Source organism: Gouania willdenowi, chromosome 4 (assembly GCF_900634775.1).
Source record: "Gouania willdenowi chromosome 4, fGouWil2.1, whole genome shotgun sequence".
NCBI classification, from domain to species: Eukaryota; Metazoa; Chordata; class Actinopteri; order Blenniiformes; family Gobiesocidae; genus Gouania; species Gouania willdenowi.
In genome coordinates, this window is record NC_041047.1 from 14,465,768 (window position 1) to 14,488,646 (window position 22,879).

The 22,879-nt window shown below is 36.9% G+C and overlaps 2 protein-coding genes across 2 annotated transcripts; both read right to left on the reverse strand.

Annotated features, from left to right (window-relative positions):
• Positions 1–725: 725 nt before the first annotated feature.
• LOC114461794 (alkaline phosphatase-like) lies at positions 726–8,170 on the reverse strand. The gene is made up of 11 exons (XM_028444161.1): positions 8,033–8,170; positions 7,525–7,641; positions 6,240–6,355; positions 5,077–5,251; positions 4,738–4,910; positions 4,088–4,213; positions 3,929–3,998; positions 3,668–3,802; positions 2,537–2,728; positions 2,303–2,419; positions 726–1,253 (listed from the first exon to the last, which is right to left on the reverse strand). Exons 1-11 carry the CDS (start codon positions 8,106–8,108, stop codon positions 985–987), a joined length of 1,566 nt encoding a protein of 521 aa, XP_028299962.1. The 5' UTR covers positions 8,109–8,170; the 3' UTR covers positions 726–984.
• Positions 8,171–10,757: 2,587 nt separating this feature from the next.
• Positions 10,758–22,111, reverse strand: alpi.1 (alkaline phosphatase, intestinal, tandem duplicate 1). The gene is made up of 11 exons (XM_028444441.1): positions 21,963–22,111; positions 21,188–21,313; positions 18,494–18,609; positions 16,437–16,611; positions 15,689–15,861; positions 15,116–15,250; positions 14,946–15,021; positions 13,551–13,685; positions 13,193–13,384; positions 12,913–13,029; positions 10,758–11,665 (listed from the first exon to the last, which is right to left on the reverse strand). The coding sequence occupies exons 1-11, from the start codon at positions 22,051–22,053 to the stop codon at positions 11,391–11,393; spliced, it is 1,611 nt and encodes a 536-aa protein (XP_028300242.1). The 5' UTR covers positions 22,054–22,111; the 3' UTR covers positions 10,758–11,390.
• Between the last annotated feature and the right edge of the window lie 768 nt (positions 22,112–22,879).

Here is a 22,879-nt window from a genome sequence, read left to right on the forward strand (position 1 = left end):
TAATAATAATAATAATAATAATAATAATAATAATAATAAATATATGATTATAAATGAATAAAAAATTTATCCATAATTACAGTTACACTCTTCCCAGTGTAAAGAAAAACTTTGCTTTCAAATGTTATAAATTTACAATTATAAAGTATCTACTTTTTCGTTTTCCGTGTGATCTAAATCCAGAGAAAAAACATGAACGAAAACAACAATTAACTTTTCATATCTATGCTTTGAACCGCAACATGACTGTCTCATGTTAGTTGGTGGAGATTCTTAATCCTTTAGTAACTATTTAGTATATTTGTTTAGTTAAACATGTGTACAGAGCTCATGCTTGCTATACTAATTGAGCCAAATATTTAGGTAAGGCAGTTGTAATGTTAGTTCTAGATTCTATACCACTGATTTTAAATTTATTTCTAGACCAAAGGGAAGGAATGTGTCAAAAAAAATAATTTGTTTTTGTTTTTAAAATACTGTACATCATTCAACAACAAATGAAAAAACATAAGAAACTAAGAAATCACTTGTACCAAAAATCAAATTTGTACTCTAATCAAAATAATAATAATTAAACAAAAAAAAAAAAAAAAAACAGGAAACCATGGTGAATAGGCTATTGACACTTTATCTTTAATCTTAAAAACAACATGATGATTTCACGGTAAAGAGAGTCCTTTTTTTTTACACAAAGAAAACAAGCTGTCGTTACATAAAAAGTGTGCTTAGAAGGACGCTATTATCTTTATTAAAATGTACTGACAATAATTTAGAAACTTTGCCACTTTTCTGGGTATTAATTCAGCCACGTTTTACTATAAATAAGTCTGGTAATGTGTTTTTGAACTGGAAAATTTTTTTTTTGTTTAATAGTGCTTAAAATATACAAATATCACACAAGTCAGATGCCAACTCATACATATATCATATAAATAGTTATTATCACTGGTTCAAGGAAAGGATGGATTTTCCTGGGCTGTCCCTTCAGACAGAGTGGTAGGTGAAGAGAAAGCTGATCAGAAGCAGCATCAGGCTAGGATAGGCTGCTGCCACGTGGTTGTAAGGAGTGAGGTTGCAGGTGTCGTAGGGCTCGATACAGGCCGCATACGCCATGACGTGTGGAATGTAGTTCTGCTCCTGCACACCATGGAAAAGGTGTGACATGGGACCTTTAGCATAAATAGCCACATCCTCTATGCCATGGGTTTCGGAATCAATAGGAACAGGAGCCTGCTGCTTGTAGTTATTATCAGCTGAAAGAAAAAAACAGGTAAAAAATACTAATTACTTTTCAAGCAGTAGCCCTATGACAAATGGCAGTTCTGCTGGCCAATAATGAGGTTAATTACATACTGTACTGTACAACTATGTCAAATGCATACATGAAATAGTTGGGACAAACAGTATATAAAGGAAAAATAAAAGCATACACAATGAGAATGCCATAGTAATCAACTGGAGTAAGGATGGGCAACTTTGATCCCAATGGGGCCCCACAAATGTGATTGTCTGATCCGAGGGCCACAATATAAGTATATCATGTCAGCATTTAGAATAAGGACCAATGTGAAGACTAATACAAAGAACAATAACAGCTTTAGTCTGTTTTTGTTGTTATTAGAGTTGTTATTTGCATTTTTTTTTGTCATTTTGTGTATTCCTGTTGTCGCTTTGCATATTTTTTTTTGTCATTCTGTGTTTTGTTTGTTGTTGTTTTTGTATTTTATGGGTCATTTTGTGTATTTTTGGAGTCATTTTTGTTCTTGTTGTGTTTTTGTCATTTTGTTATTTTTGAACCCATCTTCTGAGTTTTTGAGTAAATCCGTGTATTTCCGTTGTCCTTTTGTGCAGTCTTTTGTAATTTTGTATGTTTTTGAGCAATTTTGTGTATTTTTGCTTTTTTTATGTTTTTGTTGTCATGTATTCCCATTGTTACAAGACTAATCGAGTTGATGACAATTTACAAGGTTCAATTCAATTCAACTTTATTCATATAGCGCAAATTACAGATTAGTAGAATGCAGTGTTTCTACAGGATTTAGACTGGTTTGATGTTTGACAGCCTGAATATACTCAAAGTACAGTTTCTTCTTTATTTTAATGCTATTCTTGAGTCATTTTACTGTTCGTATTAGGTTTTTTTTCTTGTAGCAGAAGTCGTGGAATACTACATATATACTACATATATTTGGTCGACTGGTGATATGTGCTGTATGCACCAGTATGGCAAGAATCCTGATTCACCACAAGATAGTGTAAAATATTACATTTGTCATTGAAATTTTTGTTAACAGGTACTTACATGCGACCGACTGATTCACATCTGGCCGAGTTCCATTTACGATCTGATATCCTGGTCCATTTCCATACACAGCTGTCGTAAAGTGTTTGTGGTCATCAGCCAACCCACGAGAGACCCCTAAAATTGTAGAACAAGTTCTAATAGAACTGTTTTAACCTCAAATAGAATGTAAAATAATGTATATGCACTACATTATACATTATACACATGCTTTTATTATATTGTGAACTTCACCTAAAACAGAGTTTCCTCGAGCAGAGTGTCCCCCAAAAGCAAAGACGTGGGAGTGGTCAGCAGTGACCACAGTGAGGGTGTCTAGTTCACTGGTGAGTTCACTTGCCCTTGAGACTGCATTGTCGAATTCAATGGTTTCAGTAAGAGCCTTTTTGGCCTTCCCTCCATGGTGACCATGGTCAATTCTCCCCCTTGAAATGTAACACAAATATTAATGAATATTAATCACTCCATCGCTTCTCCAAGCAAAAATTTTAAATAGTACAATATTAAACTAGTCAAAAGTTCTTACGAAAAAGTAATGGTGAAGATGATAATTTTACTCTGAAAGGTCAGACGGAAGGTAGGAACAGTGTTTCTTAAATGGGGGTACATGTAGACATGCACTACACTACAGGGGGTACTTGAGAGAAAGAGAGAATAGAAAATTAACAAATAGTCAGTCTTGGTCCCACCCCAGGCGTGGGATGACTGGAAATGATAAAAACTATTAAAATAAATCCATTCAGGAGCTGCTAAATCGATGTTTGTCAACCTTGGGGTCGGGACTCCATGTGGGATCGCCTGAAATTTCTGAAAAATTTAAATAGATTTTTGAAACGTTTTAATTATTATTCTTAAAATAAATAAATAACACACAATCTTTTATTTTCACTTTGTGAAATATAAATCTAGTTAAACGAAAATGCAGTTAGAAAAACAAATGCTGTCTTTGGGGTCTACCGGTTGGGAACCACTGCACTAAATGCTGTTTCTTACCACTTATTTACAAAATGAAATTCATTAAAGTGTGTGTTATCACTCGTTCATTCCATCATTATGCTCTATAGTTGTTTTTAAATCGTTTTCTAAACATAATGTTGTAGTCGGACAAAGGGGGTACTTGGATTCAGAATTAAGGGAAAGGCCCGAGGGTACTTGAGCCAAAAAAGTTTGAGAACCACTGGGTAAGAAGTCTCTCCTGTTGTAGTCATGGATTGTGTATATTTAACATTGAGCTCCTAAAGGCTACTTGGCTACACAAACTAGTGAAAAGTAAAGCTTGATGATGTTGGTGCAGGCTTGTAGAAGAATGTACTAAAACAATATGACAACGTTAATTGGGAAATAAAGAGACATTTAAATACTTATCTTCCACAAAGAGGAAAAACCCTTTGGGGTTCTTGCTGAGAATCTTAATTGCTTTCTCTGTCATCTCTGTGAGCGAGGGATCCATTGTTGGATCACGCTCCAGCTCGTAACGGCAGTCTTTAGGCTCAAACAGACCTAAACCCAGACACAGACTTAATGCAAATTTTTACTGTTTTTACTATTGAAAGTGTAATGTGATTACCAATACAAACTAATAATGGAGTTATTAGTTTGTATTGCACATGTGTACATTGTTCTCACCCATCAGGAAATCAGTTGTTGCAGGTTTGACATCATCAAACTGAGCTTTGTTCCAAACGTACCTAACATTCTTTGAAAGATTGAAGAATAATGTGCATTTTAAAAGTGGAATCTATGCAAGGATTGAAATTACATTCATTGGTGGTTAATTCCATTTACCGTTTTAGTTGACGTCCACTCGTCTACCAGATTTCGTCCATCATTCCGGTCTCCTTTACTGGTCGGATACTCGGGGTCAAAGGCTGATTTGGAAAACATGTACTGACGACCTCCACCGAGAATGACCTGCAATATGTGGCATAGAGACAATGCTTCTTTCAGATGTAATACATTTAATATTATGAGAGTATTACAGCAGGCAAAACACCATAAACCAAGAAAGAACAAGAAGAAGAACAGGCTTGTCAGAAGATGAGTGAATGAATGATTTGACCAAATCCTAATGCCAATAATCTAAGTATGGCCAATATCATTGAACCACCGATATTATTGACCAATATTAGGCAGAAAATGTAATATTGGTCAAAATCGGTTTCAGTTATTCTACCATTGAAAACCGCTATGTGCTGTTTTTTAATAAAAATGAGTATATGGCACTATATCTAAAGTTAAATGAGTATTCTTAATTTCCACAGATAATGTTAATTTGTGGAATACATCCAGTTTGGCATCACCTTAAAAGTAGCCTTAACCTCTATGTACAGTATGTGTCAGTATGGAATCAGCGTAAATCTGAAATTTCGTGTTGGACCACTTCATTTTCCTTCAGTTTGCATACAGATATACTTTGGTGTTAGGTTCACACTTACATCAATTTCTGTGTTGTGAACAAGTTGATACGCAATGTCACGGCAGCCATTTTCGATTGCCTCATCCGTGAGATCAGAGTCTGCGTACCAGTTTCTGTTTGCACTGTGAGCGTAAGCAGCTGAAGGAGACGCATGTTGCACTCGAGTTGTTGTGACGATTCCAACTGATTTTCCTAAAGCACACAAAATTAACATTAAAATTCATCTTTATTCATTGCGATGTTTAAAAAACCCCCATGGTTAACGTAAAAAAAGCTGCCTAATGGTTGACAGCGTATCTATTTCCTGCCACATGCAGGATTTGTAAATACTGTTAATGTTGTGGTGATGTGAGCTTACCTGCTTGTTTGGCTCGGTGCAGAATAGATGTGACTTCATTGCCGAAGGTAGCGCTGCAGTTGTACCGCGTGGTAGCAGCTGTGACACCAATGGTGCCATAGTTGGCCTTCACACCACACAGGTAAGCTGTTGCTGTGCCAGCGCTGTCTGGCATCTGCTGGTCCACATTGTACGTCTGCAGTGGTGTGGGACAACAATAAACATGGAGTTAGCACAGTTCTTACCACAGTGACTTACAGGGTTACACTGTTGAATATATGACTTTTAATCAATGTAATCACATTTGTGCAAAGGTTTACTTCTTCCTCAGACATGAAAGAAAAATACATGTATGGTAGAATAAAAAAGTACTGAAACATTTAATTAGACCACATGTGTGAAACTTAAGGCCCGGGGGCCAAATCCGGTCCTTAAGAGCATCTGATTTGGCATGCTGGAGAAAGGGAAAATGAATCATTGTGTAAATTGCCAAATAATTCAGTTTTAAATTGTTGTTAAAAGAACTCAAAATGTTTAAAAAAAATTCTACAATTCTTCTCAAATTATTCCACAAAATCTCCCCAAATGAAATAAAAATTGATTAAAAAAAACAATTAATAAATTGAAGGACATTTAAGTATCTGTCACCGATTGCTTTGATACTGTTGATGCCTTACTTTGTCTAATTTATAACTGAAAGTGCAAACTTGGGCACGTTAATAATGAAATTGTTCATTTTCCCGCCTTAAACTTGTAGCCCACTTGTGATCGAATTGGTCCATATTTGGCCCTTGAACGAAAATGAGTTTGACTCCCCTAAATTAGACTGAAATGTAATTAAAAAAAAAAAATAGCAATCTGCAATTGGAGTCTACAAAGTATACAATTTTAAAAATGTCTAAATACTATTTGGAAAGTGCCATGTTGTCAAACTGACACCAAATGAATATTTACCTAAATCATAATACATAATGAAATAAATATTATGCGAGTAATAACTTTCAAATTGTCGACTAATGTGAACAACGACCTCTTGGATGAGTTCATGCCAACATCATTATGAATTATAAAACTGATAGGTAAATTATTGCTTGATGATTTTAAGAGCCATAAAGAGGTTGAAGTCGTAAAGACACATTCTTGCCAGGAAACAATGATGTTGCTTTGGTAAAATGAGAGCTGACCTTGGACAGTGCCACGTGTGGAAAGGTATCAATAAACAGGTTATTCTCCTCCCCAGATCTTCCAGCCAACTGGCCCTTTAGGATACGGGCTGCTGACACTGTGGTGACCCCCATGCCTGTGGGTGGGTGGAATTTAAACATCCATAAATACACATACATGGGGTTGTTAACCCTTAATGACTTGATGGGGTTATTAAATGTAACTGATTATTCCCAAACAAAGATAAAAATCTGTACGTCAGTGTTAATGAGTAGCCTTTGTTGCTTGTGCCATAAATCAATGTTCCACCTATGAATTAATTTGAGTTGCCAAATGAGGTTATTTATCCATGTGACTCTTGTTACCCAACGTCCACTCAAGTTAATGTGTCAAACTCTCGCTCAATGGATTTTGACCCCTACCATAACCTAAGGGTACCTACCTAAGGGTTGACTAACTAAAAAACTCAATGTATGTGTCTTACTTTTTCTTTTTACGAAGCCAAATCACATGTCAAACCAGGACCAACAGAAATAGCTGGTTGTGTTTGATAGGTATGTTGGTCCAATGTGAATCAGAAACATTATTTTCACATCAATTTCATGGCCAAAAAGCTATATTTCAGAAGCTTAGATTTCTTTCCTCAAAACCAAAATTGCATTGCTTTGCCTAAACTCTGTCAAAATCAACAGATAAATTACTGAAGTTTGACAGAGTTTTGGAGAAACGGGTAGAATCCTCATACTTTATGTCCTTGAATTTACTTTCTGTATTTAAGTAAAGCCTTCGGGGTCACATAAGAATGGAGACTGCTTACTTTCCTCAAGCTTATGTAGACCAAAACACATGAATTTCAATATTTCTTGGTCACTTCTGGCAATCCTCCGTGCAGGTGTGGCTTTCCCTATCAGTCTTCACAAGGGTTGTTGGTTTGAGTGCCAAGATTTCACCCCAGGCTATACTGACTCCTTATATAAACTCCTCACTGGAGTGCTCCACTAATGGATGTTTCATTCCCAACATAAACCCATGTTCATCTTGTAACTTGGTGCTACACTTTTAACTCATCACTTAACACCACAGACAAGACAACTTCGCCAGAATTTCATGCATTCTGAGAAATGAACATGCATGCGTTTTTTAAAGCAGTGTTTCCGATCATGTTCACATTTTTTTTAGTACCTTCATGTTGCTTAAATATTGTCTAAAAAATGATGGTGACAAAAATGACTTGTTTGTCTTACAATAATAATAATCATGTAAAGAGGTCATAAATACTCATTTAAACCCAGATATTTCTCTTACCGTCTCCCAGGAAAAGGATAATGTTCTTGGCTTGGTGCAGATCACGTTGCATTTTCATAGCTTTATGAAGTGACTGCTTTGCCTTATTGTTCCAGTAGCTTGCATGGAGCTCATCATCTTGAAAGATAACATGAATAAATTCAAGTAATCTTCCAAATTTGTACAGTACATATTGATGTGTCATTCAAGACTAATTTACCAAATTACAGTACAAGAAAATGTACAACAGGCCCTATATAAAGATTATGGATATACTGTTTTTTTTTTATAAATGATTGTTTTGCACTTTTTTTAATGACAATTATTAAGCTTAAAATTATTATACATAAACATACAGTTCATATAATATGCATGGAGATTGGCAATTTAACATGTTCTGTGTTCTTCTCTACACGTTGACCCCATTATACTAAATGTAATTGGGTATCCTTTATATTGTTCATAAAATCCTAGAGTTCTAGGTTTTCTTAGTTCTCAATAACAGCAACAAAATGGAACACATCCTTACCTTGAATGCACAAAGTCCACTGCACTGCAATGAAAAACAAGAAACCTGTGAAAATAAAACTGCGCTTGTTGTCCATATTGGACTAGCTGATTTTAACCTGGGATAACTTCTGCTCACATGGTGGCATCTCTTTATAGCTGTAGCTTTGGAGCAAAGGGCACAAGGATAAACGGGAGGTTACTTACAACACACCTAAACAGGCCATAAACTAAGGAGAGACTTCTGAAGTCAGTTATGCATCAGCCTCTTAAATCCAAACGCACTTAAGAAATCCATTTTAGACTGTGAGAGAAAACCAGGGGAATACGTTATTTGACGTTTCCACCGTTGCAAGGCAGAGCACAATGTTGAGTCAACTTGTTCTGCTCTGTGAGACAACAATGGTAACAATCGGATCACTTAGTGCTGAAAATCCTTTAAAAAAAATAAACAATGGATCAAAAACACTTTGATATGTTTACAGTTGGCAAGGCAAATGTATTTGTGCAGCGCATTTCATACACAAGGCAACTCAATGTGCGTTACATGATCAAAAAGTGCAACAGAAAACATTCAACAGCTTAAAATCAATCATAACATTAGAATCGGCAGCAAAAAAACCCCCAATTTAAATCATCAGTAAAAACATTTAAAATCAAAACCATTACATCACCAACAATATGACCAAAAATCTCCCTCTTCACATATACGTTCACATATGTTCACATTGGATGCTGACTACAGCTCTGTTGGCAGTTTGTTCGACTTTTTTTGCAGCATAACAACTAAAAGCAGCGTCACCATGTTTGCTGTATGCTCTGGGCTCCACTATCTGACCTGTGTCCATAGATCTGAGAGATGTGCTGGATTCATACCTGACTAACATGTCACTGATGTATTCTGGACCAAACCCATTCACACATTTATATACCAGCAGCAGAACTTTAAAGTCTATTCTGAGGCTGACTGGGAGCCAGTGTAAAGACTTTAAAACTGGAGTAATGTGTTCTGACCTCTTTGTTCTGGTTAAGACCCGAGCTGCAGCGTTCTGAACCAGCTGTAGCTGTTTGATGAAGACCGTTACAGTAGGCCAGTCTGCTGGAGATAAAATCATGGACCAGTTTCTCCTGAGTCATTAAACCTTTCACTCTGGAGTTGTTCTTTAGGTGGTAGAAGGCTGTTATTGTGACAGATAGACACCAAAGTTTTTGACTTGATCGAGACTCAAGATACTTGCATTGGATTGTATTATATTATCTGTATATGGTTGAATCAAAGCTGTAATGTGGTCCAATCACATTAAACAGGCTATTGTAAGAGCTAAATAACCAAAAACATTCATTCATATATTTATTCCATCATTCATTCATTTAGTATGTATTCTATTGAGAGAGATAACAGTTGAGTTTCTGTGCAGCCACATGTCACATTTTGTGGCAGGTTTATTTGGGGACATGTGGGTTCTCTGTGCGGTGGAGTGATATTTCTTACTGTGAATGCCTCTTGGCAATAGATTTTCTACTTTTGGCAAGCCTGATTATTTCCCTCTTAAATCTTGCCACATTTGTTGCAACTCACATTTGTGGGATGAGCAGCTCAGCTCTGTGTGGGTTGTGTCATTAAAGTGTGCGTGTGCGTGTGCGTGTGCGTGTGCGTGTGTCAGTGTGAAAAGATTTCTGCAGCTTCAATTCTTGTAAACCAAAAAACCTGTTTGGTTCATTGTAGACATTGTAGATAATATTCACCACATGAAAAAAAAGCTCAAAATAAATATTTCTACATCAAAGCATAACCTTTTTTAAAATTGGTATTGTTTAATAACATGTATATTTAAGGTCAGTACCTACTAATACAGTGTTTTTCAACCTTGGGGTCGTCTGATATTTAAACAGGGTCGCCTGGAATGTGTTAGAAAAACTTAGACAACACACAATCTTAAACAACGGTATTCTATACCTTCACTTTCTCAAATATAAGTCTAGTTCAAACAAAATGCAGTATAAAGATAAGAAATAAAAATGAAGGGGAAAAAAAACAAAACAAACAGCATAACTAACATGATCAAAAACAAATTCTAGAAAAAATTATTTGGGGTTGCCACAAATTTTGGGTTATAAAAATGGGGTCACAATCCAAAAAAGGTTGGGAACCACTGCACTAATTAGCCTTTTCACACTCTCGGAAATCTCACTCTCGTTCAGTTCTCGTGTGTGAGTTCAAAGGTCAAGAGGGATAAACTCGCCTTGGCTGACAGCGAGTCTGACAGATTTAGATTATTTTTACCAATGGAGCTTTGATTCCTTGAAAGAATTTTAGCGGAGAAGTGGTTTCGGTCTCCTAGGCAGAAATGCCGAGTTAGATGCTAACGCTAATGCTGCACACGAGCTGAAAATTCAGGTTTTTCCCGCTTTTTAAACAGTGACCAATCACTCTTAATTTAGTTAAAATAATAGTTTAATAAAAATAATCATGGACCCTGTTAGTGAATGGTGGAACTCGGAAATGTACCTTTTCAAAGTGAGAACTCATACTGTCCTTTTCACACACGGACATCTCGCTTGTCCCATCAATAATAATAAAGATACATGTTATTTACAAGCACTTTTCAAAAACTCAGACACTTTACTGTTGTTAAAACAATTACACAAATCAAAAAAATAAACTAACAATAATAAAGGTAAATACAGAAAAACAATCACAAGTTAAAAGCTTGGTAGAAGGAATGTGGAAACAGAGGTCTGTCGCTTTGATGCTGTTTCTCACATCGGTTTTACAAAAGTGTTCGGATATGGGTAGAGTCTGAATTACGCCCGCTGGAGACCCAGGTATAGTCGGTGTGTTCGTGCACCAGGGGTCACCTGTGTGGAAGCGAGGGGACTACCCTTGCGTCCCCCCTCGAGTCCGAATATGTGTAATAAACTATTAAAACACAAAAGATCACTGAAATAAAATGACATAGGCTGTTATGGATAGAAATATCAACAAAGTGAACAAGCTTGTTTACGTTTACATCCCTCTCGACCTATGACCCCCCCGGGCCGCGCATGTGCAGTTCCAGAGTGTGAAAAGTCTTATAGGTTTCATATGATAGAACCTAAGAGACAATATGATACCAGTTAAATTTTAAAAAATAATTTCACTCTTTATTACAAAATACATTCATGTATTTTCATCAAATATGTTGCAGAAGCACGTATGGTCTGTTTTCTTTTTGTTTTTTGCATAGTAGGTAAGGATTGACAGTGAGTGGAACAGTTTTATCTCCAATACAGTACAATATGTTTGTTTATCCTATAAGGAGAACAGTCAGTGCATTGTCTTTATCGCTGTAAGAATACAAAGCTGTGGGAGTTTTTTTTGTATGTCAGTCTTTTGGATGTCATCTGATCATCCAGAAGAGGCTAAGGAGACCTAAAAGCAGACCCAAAGGTGTGCTCAAACAGCCAGCTGAAGAATGGATGTGTGGGTGCGGAGGGCAGTTCCTGTAGGGCTCCAAACAGGCAGCATAGGCCATGACGTGTGCTATGTAGTTCTGCTCCTTCACCCCATGAAACAGGTGAGCCATCGGGCCTTTGGCGTATATGGTCACATCCTCCCCACCGTGGGTCTCAGAATCCAGTGGGACAGCAGCTTGTTGCATATACTCCTCATCATCTAAAGAGAAACAAGTAAAAAACATGACTCAGCAAACTTTGTTTTTATGTTCTACTTTACAGACTTACGTATAAACAGAGGTGAAAGTAATGGATTTCAAGTACTCACGTTTCTTTAATTGAGTACATTTATACATACTTGTACATTTTTGAGTATATTTCGAAATCAGTCATTTTACTTGTACTAAAGTACGTTTTAAAAGAAGTAATTTGTTACATTTCTACACCCAACCGTTACTGAGTAAATTATGATTTTTTGTTTTGAAATGATCAACGGACATCGTGAAACTACAAAAAATGAAATGACCAGACAACATTTAAATGCGTCACATCATAGCCTTCCAGTCAGATAAAACGTAACGTACGGCGCCAAAACAACATTGAATGCCAATTATTTTTTTCTGTTTTAGAGTTCATAAAAGTAGCTATACATGGAGCCTGATCATTTTTTTAAATTTTGAATTGAATTCATTGGTGTTATTTTATTCAAAAAATAATTGTACATTTTGACAAACCTTGTATTTTATACAGATGCCTTTGTGGAAAACAAATAAAGTTTCAATTGTGCAAGATTTCCTCTCTTCCTTTTTAAGTTTATACATGAGATGTTTACTGTATGCAAGGGAACAGTGGCAAGATTTATTACCAAAAATAAATGTGGGGGGTGAACGTAACTAGTAACTTTTACTTTGAGTACTATTTATTTGAGCTACTTTTTACTTGTACTTGAGTATTTTATGTATGACTTACTTGTACTTGAGTACAATTACAATCAGGTAACAGTACTTCTACTTCAGTAGAATATAACAGTACTCTTTACACCTCTGTTTATAAATTAACCCAGGTTTTTAGTTACCATAATGCATCACAAAGTTTCTTTGGCTAACGATTAACCCATTTTCTTGCCCTTTGATAAGCTTTTTTGAAACACGAGTCAAGCACATCAGAAATGACAACATTCCAGATTTCCAGTTCCATTCAGATACAATAAATGTTGCAAAACATGAAGACTGACTGGATAGCTGGCGTGCAATGTTGAACAAAGAACTATACAAAAACAAAGGTTCAAAGCGGTGTCATGTGGACAGACAGGCGTGTGCAGAACTGAACCGCGGGTGCTTTAAACATCATATTTCATTTTTGCTTCCCAAGGAAAATCACAGACGTGAGTCAGCTGTGGTCGAGTCAGTTTAAACTGTCCATAAACACATCAGTGCAGTGAAGAGACAGACATATGTTTGTACTTACAGTAATCTACCATTGTGATATTTCCTCTGGTTCCATTTACATGAACATATCCCGGACCGTTGGCGTACAGAATGCTGGTGAAAGGCATTTTGTCGTCGGCTTTCTTTGGTGCCAGACCTCAGTAAGAAAAACAAATGCAGGGGATGATTCTGACACTCTAATGAAATACTTTTTCTTCATATAAGTATCTGAAAATCCTGAGATTCTCCACATATAATGCATTCTTCCATTTGAGTTTAGTCTAGACCACCATGAGAGTGTTTGTGTTTGTGAGTCATACCGAAGATGGGATTCCCTCGAGGTGTGTTGCCGCCAAAAGTGAAGACATGTGAGTGGTCAGCAGTGACCACAGTTAATGTGTCAGATTCTCTGGTGAGCTGTGCAGCTCGCTGAATAGCACGGTCAAACATCACCGCCTCAGTCAGCGCCAGTTTGGCTATTCCATCATGGTGGCCATGATCAATTCTACCTCGTGATCAGAAAAAAAGTTTGTTTTTTTTTTAAATTCAAGTTGAAAATTTGGCATTTTTAGTTATTATCAGGGGTTCACAGGATTTCTACAATCTACGTGTTACCATCTGACACCATAAAGAGAAAAAAATACATTTCAAGCTGTGCAACTATTTAAAGATACTCATCTTCAACAAACAAAAAGAATCCTTTAGGGTTCTTCCGGAGGATCTGAATGGCTTTTTCTGTCATTTCTACAATAGAAGGATCCCTTGTGTGGTTTCTGAAAACTTCAAACCTCATGTCTTTGGGTTCAAACAGGCCTGATAGAAAGGAAACAACAGAATATGTTTGAATCAAGTCAAAATTCAGGGTTGCCAGTTCATCACAGAACTAAAAAAAAATATGAACATTTGCTTTGTTAGTCATATCAGAGAATCCAGCGTCTGTGTCACAGAAAAGCAATAGAACTAATAATTATTATATTTAGTTTTTCTGTTTTCCCATAGTGTCTCTTTAGTTTGGATCTATCACCATAAAATGATCACCATTCATTTTAATCTACCTATTAATACCTATTTGACTAGCTGAGGAACAGCTTGAATAATGCCTATTTAAAACAAAAAAGAGAATAGCACTTCCACCTTCAAGGAAGACATTTCTGTCTAAAGTTTACTTGTTTCCCCTGAGCAAGTTTTCTCTTTGGGATCCAGCAGAAAAATCATGATGTAAGGTTGATTAGAGTGTATGTAAGAGTGCCTGTCATGCAAACAATGATGCACCTTGCCTTGAATATGACCTATATAGACGCCCACATATTGTAAACCCATGCACAGGGTAAGGTGGATACACAACTAGAAAATGAAGAATCCCAAAAAGTACAGAAAAATACAGAAAAAACAATAGTCTACATATGTGTGAGTATAATGGCTGTTTATATGGTGTGTTGTGCTACTTTTATGGTCAATGATATCATGAGACTCCCATAACTTTGTATCAGTATGGTGTGAGGTGATATAAATAAAGTTTACGTTGCACTATCTATATCACTTCACGGCAATAAAGATGAATGTGAAGATTACTTGACAGTAAACTTTTGGTGTTCATCTGTTGAGCATATTGTAGACCAGTGGTTCCCAACCTTTTTCGGGTCTTGACCCCATTTTAATATCCCAAATTTCTTCCGACCCCAGAGACATTTTTAGCCAGGATTAGTGCACAAAGTGACAAGTGATAAGATGCGCCACCTCAGATATTTTTATACTGCATTTTATTTAAACTAGATATATATTTGAGAAAGTGTAAGTACATAATACAGTTGTTTGATATGTATTGTGTGTGTGATGTGTTAATTTAATTAAAATACATATTTTTTTACCAATTTCTAGACATTTCATATGACCCCATTTTAATTCAAGGCGACCCCACATGTGGTCACGACCCCAAGGTTGAAAAACACTGTTGTAGACAAAGATGACTGCACCGTTCACTTTGATATGTCAAATTTGATGATTAATACCTTGCATACAGTGAGTTCATATTTCTCTAGTGTCTAAGTGATGACTGAATTTAAAGCGACTCACCCATGAGACGGTCTGTATTTTTCACATTTACTTCATCAAACTCCTTCCGGTGCCAAACATATTGTGATTTCTTGTTCTAAAACAGAAAGATCAGAATTTTTTTTTCGTTAAATAAATAAAAAGGGTGGTGGAAAGGACAAAATTTGTCAGAATAACTTTAAAAAACCTACAGGTTTGGCGTTCAGCCACACATCAATGAGGTTCTTCCGGTCTTTGCGGTCCCCCTTTCGAGAATTGGAGGTAGGATACTCAGGGTCTGGGGTGCCTTTTGGTGTCATGTACATTCTGCCTCCGCCGAGAACCACCTTGTAAACACAAAAATATGTCAAATGTAACCACTGTCATTTTAAGGTAAACTGTCATATCGGCGCATTTTGCTGATGTGCCTAATTTTGTCTTTACTTGACATTTATTCACACTACCTAAAGTACAAACATCTCTATATCTGTCAGAAACCACCTATTATTATAAATAAAAACACAAAATATAAAAGCTAATACACCACCATGTTAAATGTTCTACCATGCTTTGATTAAAAGTCTATTAGCATCACACACAAAAAAGCTAACTCTTATAGCAGCACAATGCAGGGTATGGTTAATTCATATAAATATATATTATCAACTTTACTTTTGAAGATATGGTCTGAACTGTATGTATATGTATTGTTTGAACATTAGCAGGAACGTGTTAAAAAATAAAACATCAATAATGGGATTTTAGCAAATATAAATGATTCATACATCAATATCAACGTTGGTGACCAATTGCGTTGCGATGTCGACACATCCCTGTTCATGTGCAATGGAGGGAAGATCTGCGTCGCTGTACCAGCTGCGACTGACTGAGTGGGCGTAGGCAGCAGCCGGGGACGCGTGCTGGACCCGGGTAGTGGTTACTATGCCAACTGATTTACCTTCAAAATAAAGCCATATACACAAGTTTATAATATTCAATCATGATATCAACAAATACGGTATTTATTGTCATCAACTCATTAATCCTCTTACATGTTTTAAAAAAAAACATATTCGACTTTTGATGCCAACATCAAATCTTTTTATTTTTAGATTTGAAAAGATCAGATCAAATAATCTATAAAGCCATAGTTCTCGCTTGCGTTTGACAGCTCTCCCTTCATTGCAACGTTCACAAATTCATGACCACCAGAGGGCACTGTCACAGTTACGGTACTTTAAGTCCCTATGCCTATATTTTGTTTACTAACTTTGACAATAATGTAACATTTTTTCAAAACTCTTTTTTTTTTCAAACTGTTTTAAAAGTTTGCATTTTGTTCATTTTTGGCTCCCATGTTCTTTTATAAATGCTTTCTCCATTTAATGTAACAGTTTTCATTTAGAGGAGTTGATGCTTTACCCAACAATATAGCCTCTGCACATCTTAGGAGAAGAATATAACTCAGACTATTAGATATTTCCATTGTATAGTAAAACATTTCTTAAATTATATAAACATGATAGTTTTCACCTTGTGCTTTCGCACGCCGCAATACGGAGAAGACCTCGTTGCCAAAGGTAGTGTTGCATTCATAGGCCACAGCGCTGGCACTGAGTCCCACTGTTTTGGCGTTGGCCTTTACTCCACAGTGGTACGCTGTCGCTGTGCTGGCACTGTCAGCAACTTGTTTATCTACACTATAGGTCTGTGGAGACAGGACATAATCACATTCACAATAATAAATATAATAAATGAACCACAGCCTCTCACCTTCTGGACTCTCATTTGTAATTTGTATGTAACCTATAGGCACTTTGGAAAATGCTTTCAGAAACATATTACTCATACTACGTAATATGATTTCATTCTGAAATCAAAATGAGTATGTAGTGTGTTCCAATTCGATTGTGGGGAAAGATTGAGTAAGCAAGAAATACCCGGATGTATACTCTATCAGGACATTTTTGAAGTATGCACGGTAGGCACACACACGATGCACTGCGAGCGGAATGTAAAATCGTCCTGGGACCGGCTTCAAGCTAAAAGTCAAACATTCCCTTTTCATAGTAAAAGCATATCTTATTGTCTTCCATTAGTTTTTAACACTTTTGTAAATAGGGCTCTTGTTTTAAAGTTAACCGGAAGTTTTGTCAGTAGTCTCTGAAAATCTCCAAAATGTCGGCATGAAATGTGTTTCTGCAAGTTTTATGGAACAAATGACATTGTTTCTATTCTACTTGGTCGCTTTCAGAACTTTCAAAGGTGGCGAATCAACTGAGATATTTAGCCTCAGGTTTTTGTCGTTTTAGGTTTGAAATGCATCTTAGGACACTTGGAAGAATACTTCAGTAGGAACGGTCTTCATCCTAATCCTCCTGACAGCCACTCACACTCACTCCTATGAGCGATATAGAGTTTCCAAGGAACCTCACCTAACATACGTGGAACAAAAAACATACAAGCACAGGCAGAACATGCAATCTCCACACAGGATGGACCAGGGGTACACTCTGAGCTATTAACCCATAGGACCTTCTTGCTGTGAGTCAGACACTACACCACCATGTTGCTTTTAGAAGAGGCTTTATCATTGGTTCTCGAGTAGTCTTCCTTAAACTTGCATTATGGTACATATTTTAGTGTCGATAAGACTCAATATTCATGCATTAAACATTATACAGAAACAATTTAGAAGCTAATTTGATGAGAAATTGCTATGAACTGTGTATTTTTATTCAGTATAACAAAGCTAAACTTCTCCTTGATTACAGGGCGATACATCAGAGGAAAAACAAACCCTGTGCGCCACGCAGCCCTCAATCATATCTAAGGTCCCATAATTTAGAGATTATGTTTGCCAGGATGTTGAGTCAGGCTCAAATCTATATTTACTGTTCGTGCTGCCACACCAGCACTTCTGTTGAATTGTGGGCTTTAACTCAATCTTTTAAAAGAGTTTATTGAACACAATCATTTACTACAATGAAACACATTGTTGACACTCCCCTCATTGTTCAGGAGTATTTACCAGGAAAGCATGTTTTTATCTTTTAATGTTATATTCACCTAATGTATTGCTCAACTTTACTTTGAAATCCAACTTGAGCGCGTAATGCCTCATTTTCATGTAGTATCTGTCCTTTTTGGCAGAAGCAGGTCACGTAATATGATTTTTATATGTAATTGGAACAATTTTATGGCAAACATATCATAGGTGTTACAAACTTTATAATAAAAGAAGAACAGCAAATACTCTTAATGTGCATACAAATATTTAGTTGTTTTAGGTGAGTACCATTAAGTTGTATTTACTAATGAAGCGTCAAAAACTGGAAATTCAAATTTTGGAGCAACTATTTGATTACAAAAACTCTTTATTAACAAATACAAGTTTGAAAGTACACAAAACTTGTATTTGTTCATAAAGGACTTTTTTAATAAAATAGTTTCCTGAGAGGTAAAAAGTAGATTTTTGGTGTCACATGATGCCTCACCCTCACTGCTTCCTGTAAAAGTTATGTTTCTACACAATGATTGAAGTAAAATGTCAATCAGATCAGATCAGATCAGTTCTGTCATGTTGTCACCTTAGACAGAGCCACATATGGGAAGGCATCCATAGCCAACACTGTTTCTTCTCCTGAAGCGCCCTCCATCTGACCTCGAAGGATCCGAGCTGCCGACACCGTGGAAACTCCCATTCCTACAAGACAAAGATTGATAAAATGATTTATTTATCCCAATACTGACACGGTGAACAATAAATTGCTGACAAAATCAATATTATTTGTTGTTGTTGGTGAAAAATGTGAAACTCATTAATAAAGCTACACACAAACACACAAATAGGCAGCCAGGCATTAAAACTGTGGTTTTTCCAAGGAGAGCTGCTGTATATTATACACCAACGCTCAAACCAGTCAATGTTTCTCCATTCAAATGTTCAAATATGAAAAAACTAGAATTCGATAAACTAATGCTTAACATACAATAATTGTCTTATCATTTTTCCTAACACAATCTTCTGTGACAATAGATTTTCTTTTCCCTGAGCTTGATAAATAGGATACCATTAACTTTCCCTTCCAGAGTTTTAATAGTGGAAAACAACTCTGATCACCCAGAACTGTGACTCAGCAGGTTTGATTAGAAGCAGATATAACAGAAAACAAGAAAAAAAAAAACATTCCTGATCTGTTGTCTTTGTTTCATTCAATGACTTACATGCTATAAAGTACAGTTCAAGTGAAAAATACTCATATGCGGTCCACTACTTTTTATACATCATACAATGCCAGACTGTGGTAGGACCAAACCTCAGTGATGCTTCGTGATAACTTCATCACATCATCAAGGGATCTCAAAAAGTTATTTACCATATAATATTCTGTATAAATGTGTAAACTATTTTTTGAACACACTGGGGTCGCTCAAGCCAAAGCATTCAATCAGCTATACTACTATACAGCTATACGTACTGGTAAAAAGCTGTAAAAAAAAACACAAACAAAAGAACAAAGTACGTAAATAAACTTTTTCCAAAAACTGCTTTGCAAATGATAGTGAAATTTAGCAAAATACAACAGCGTGTTGCAGTACACTGCATTTTAACGTGCAATATAAGGAAATAATTCATTCATTAAAAGCAGTTGAACTCATCACTTACATAACTCTAAAGTTTATTGAATAAAATCTACTCTGATTTAGTTGTCCTAAAGTGCAAAATAATTGTAGTCATCCAATCACACACATGACCAACGAAGGACGTTTAGTTTCACAGTTGAACCCTGTTGTATTTTCTATGTGATGATATGATAAATGTATCACTGCTGGCTTTAACAAACTGTGAAGGAACAACCATGTTATCTGTATAGGAAAAGTTACAGTGACCCAACATTGTTCCTGCAAAACTATAGGTCAAGGCAGATCTATCAACAGTTTCTTGTATGTTTGTCAAATTTAATCTGATAGTGAAACAAAAAAAAAAAAAAAAAAAAAATGCAACAGTTCAGTATGTGAAGGCATTCGGAACAAATTTCAAAACCAGTTTACATCACGAGCATTTTCATGCAAAATGCCAAATGTTTGCAGAATTTACTAAATATCATCAAATCAAGATTTTTCCCAATAAAGTGCTACTTTGACAACTTGTAAATCAAATAAATATGGTTATCATATTGAGTCACTGATCAAATGACATCATTTCACTATTGGGTGTTCAGGGTTTTCTTCTCTAAAACCAGTTTCCATGACTGAGTATTAGGTCCCTGCCATTTTCCGTCCAAACTACAAAGCACCGGATCCTTCTGCATCATGCTGCGAGTGGTGGGTTCATAGGGGAATGAGCCCATGTCACCCTGCCGAACCACCTGGCCACCAGGTGCTCGCCTACGAGCTCCTGCTCCAGGGCAGGGCCCCGTTAAACCTCAGGGTCGGGTACATTAACTCTTAATTTCATCTGTCATCAGCATATTCATACAGCCCATTATCTGACCCTTCACCTAGGACCAATTTACCTTGGGTGGGCTTATCTGTGGCTAGCCCCCCAACAACATACAGTGGGGCCCCAAGGCTGCCTGTGGAGTCGTGATGGTAATCTCCAAACCCATTGATGGACCGCAGAGGTGAAGGGAGGCACAAGGGGAGAATATGTAGCCTGTAGAGCCTGGCGGGTCTGTGGGTCAGCTAACAGATACCGTGTGCCAAACGATGCACAACAATCTTGCCCCCCCCATTCCCAAATCCAGTTAAGCAGCATACAACGTAACGGAATCGATTGTAAAATATATTTATATTTAGTTATGCAACCCCCTTATATGTCAAGGAGCTGGAAATTATCCTGTTTTTCTTAATTTTTTATTATTTTTTTTTACTTCCAAACCATCTTTTTAATCCTTTCAAACCTAAAATATGCCATTTGTTTCATGAACATTCATTCTGTGATATAATGCTAGCATTCTGAAGTTAAATCAAGACACATTTTAAAAAGGTGCAACAAAGTCTGAATATAAATTCTATAAATTCTATAATTCATCAAATTCATGCATATTTTTTAAGAGATACTTTAACAATATTGCAAGCAACTTTAGATATCCACTGTCATAATGCCTGAGAGGCAATGACAGCTTACTATAAAGCCAGTAAGAGCTCTGGACAGTTCCATCTGTTCCTCCATTCCTTTTACCTTTGGCTAATAAGCCTGTATTCTGTATTAACAGACAAAAATGTTTGCATAACCTACATTATCCTCCATTTACTGTGACTTGTCAGTTTGTACCTACCATCTCCAAGGAACAGGACAGTGTTCTTGGCTCGGTGCTCCCGAGGACGCAGCTTCAGTGCAGCTTCCAGTGTTGTCCTTGCTTGTGTATCCCAGTAGGCTGGCTCCTTCTCGAGGTCATAAAGAACTGTTTAAAAAAAAAACAAGCAGGGAAAGAATGAAATAATATGGGAGGAGTGTGGATGGACATGAGGAGACCTGTCGGTTTCTACAGGTCAAAAATGAAGCATGTCAGTATTAGTGGCTGCTGGATATGTGCAGGTATAAAATGACAAAAGCTCATCGGCACATCGACTTTACTGGAATTCATCTGTTAGCTGCTTTAAGCTGACACTTTGACATGTACTTTGGCCCTCAGGGGATACCAAGAAAAGAAGTTTTCCAAGAAATGTCAAAAAGAGACACATAGCCTGAGACACCCTTTGGTTATTGTCCATTCATTGCCCAGTGGAGGCTTCACGGAGCAGAAAATCCAAAACGTTCTGGCCGCAACTAATCAAAACAACGGAAAGTCAAACAGTTCGTCCACCAGCTCAAATAAACAGGTCAACATAAGCAAAAAAAAAAAAAAACATACTGACACAAGCTGTTGTTGAGATGAATACAACACCAGAGTTAACTTTATGCTTCCACTCAATTTTAATTCTTCAGGATGTCCAGTTTTTCTTACTCACCAGATCTTCTCCAAGTTGAAAATACTTCAGGCTTCCTCTGCATATATTTCTCTAACTAACAACGATACATCAGATAGCAAATTTACTTCTAAATTACCTCACCTTGGTTGTCTATGTAGCTATGGCCCACAGTGAATAACATGGAGCCCAGGAGGACCATAAGTTTGGGCATCCTGTAACTTTGCATCACCATCTCTCAACCAATGCAACCTGGAGGTATAGGACAGATGCTGGAGCCGGCGTGTGGAGCTCAGGCGGGAGTGAGCGTGTATGGCTGTTGAGACCTCCGGCCCTGCTTTTATAAAGCACCACTGGGTGTGTAATAAGGAAGAGCTCACGCCAGCTCATAGGCTCAGAGCCACAGAAGAGGGAAGAGAGAAAAGAAGGAAGAGTCAGGGGGAGAGGCAGAGAAGGAGAAGCTGGGACCACACAAGAGCTGTGAAGCATCACCATCTCTCCACTCATTTCTCTCTGTTTTATGCTTTAAAGTTGAATTAATTATGTCATACCACCTTTTCTTGGCATCTTCCCTTTGGTTTGGATAAATCTTATGTGGTTAAAAGTCCATCAGGGTTCTCCAGGCAGCAGCAGCCCCAACCACATCACTTTTGTCCATTCCTTAGAAAAATAGAGCTTCGACCTCTTCCTACAAATTTCTGGATTTTGGTTTCAACTTGTGCTTCCTTTTATGTCTGGTATAGGATCATGTTTCCATTCCCCCCTTTCAATTTTACATCTTAAAGATCCCAGTATTTTTTTTTCCCTTGCCTGGCTGGATTTTCCATGGGAGGTGAAGCAGGGTTACATTATTTTTTTTTCTCCTTGAGGTTATGGGGCCTCCTTGCAGAATGAAAATGTCCTCTCTCCTCTCTGCAAGCACCACAGTTAATGTGTGAAATGAGGTGAATTGGGCCAACTTTTCTACACACAGCCCGAAGACAAAAAAATTCTCAGAGAATGCTTCTTTGCCTGGTGAACCAATAAGGCAGAAGCTTCTTACGATTCACATATTTGGAAGG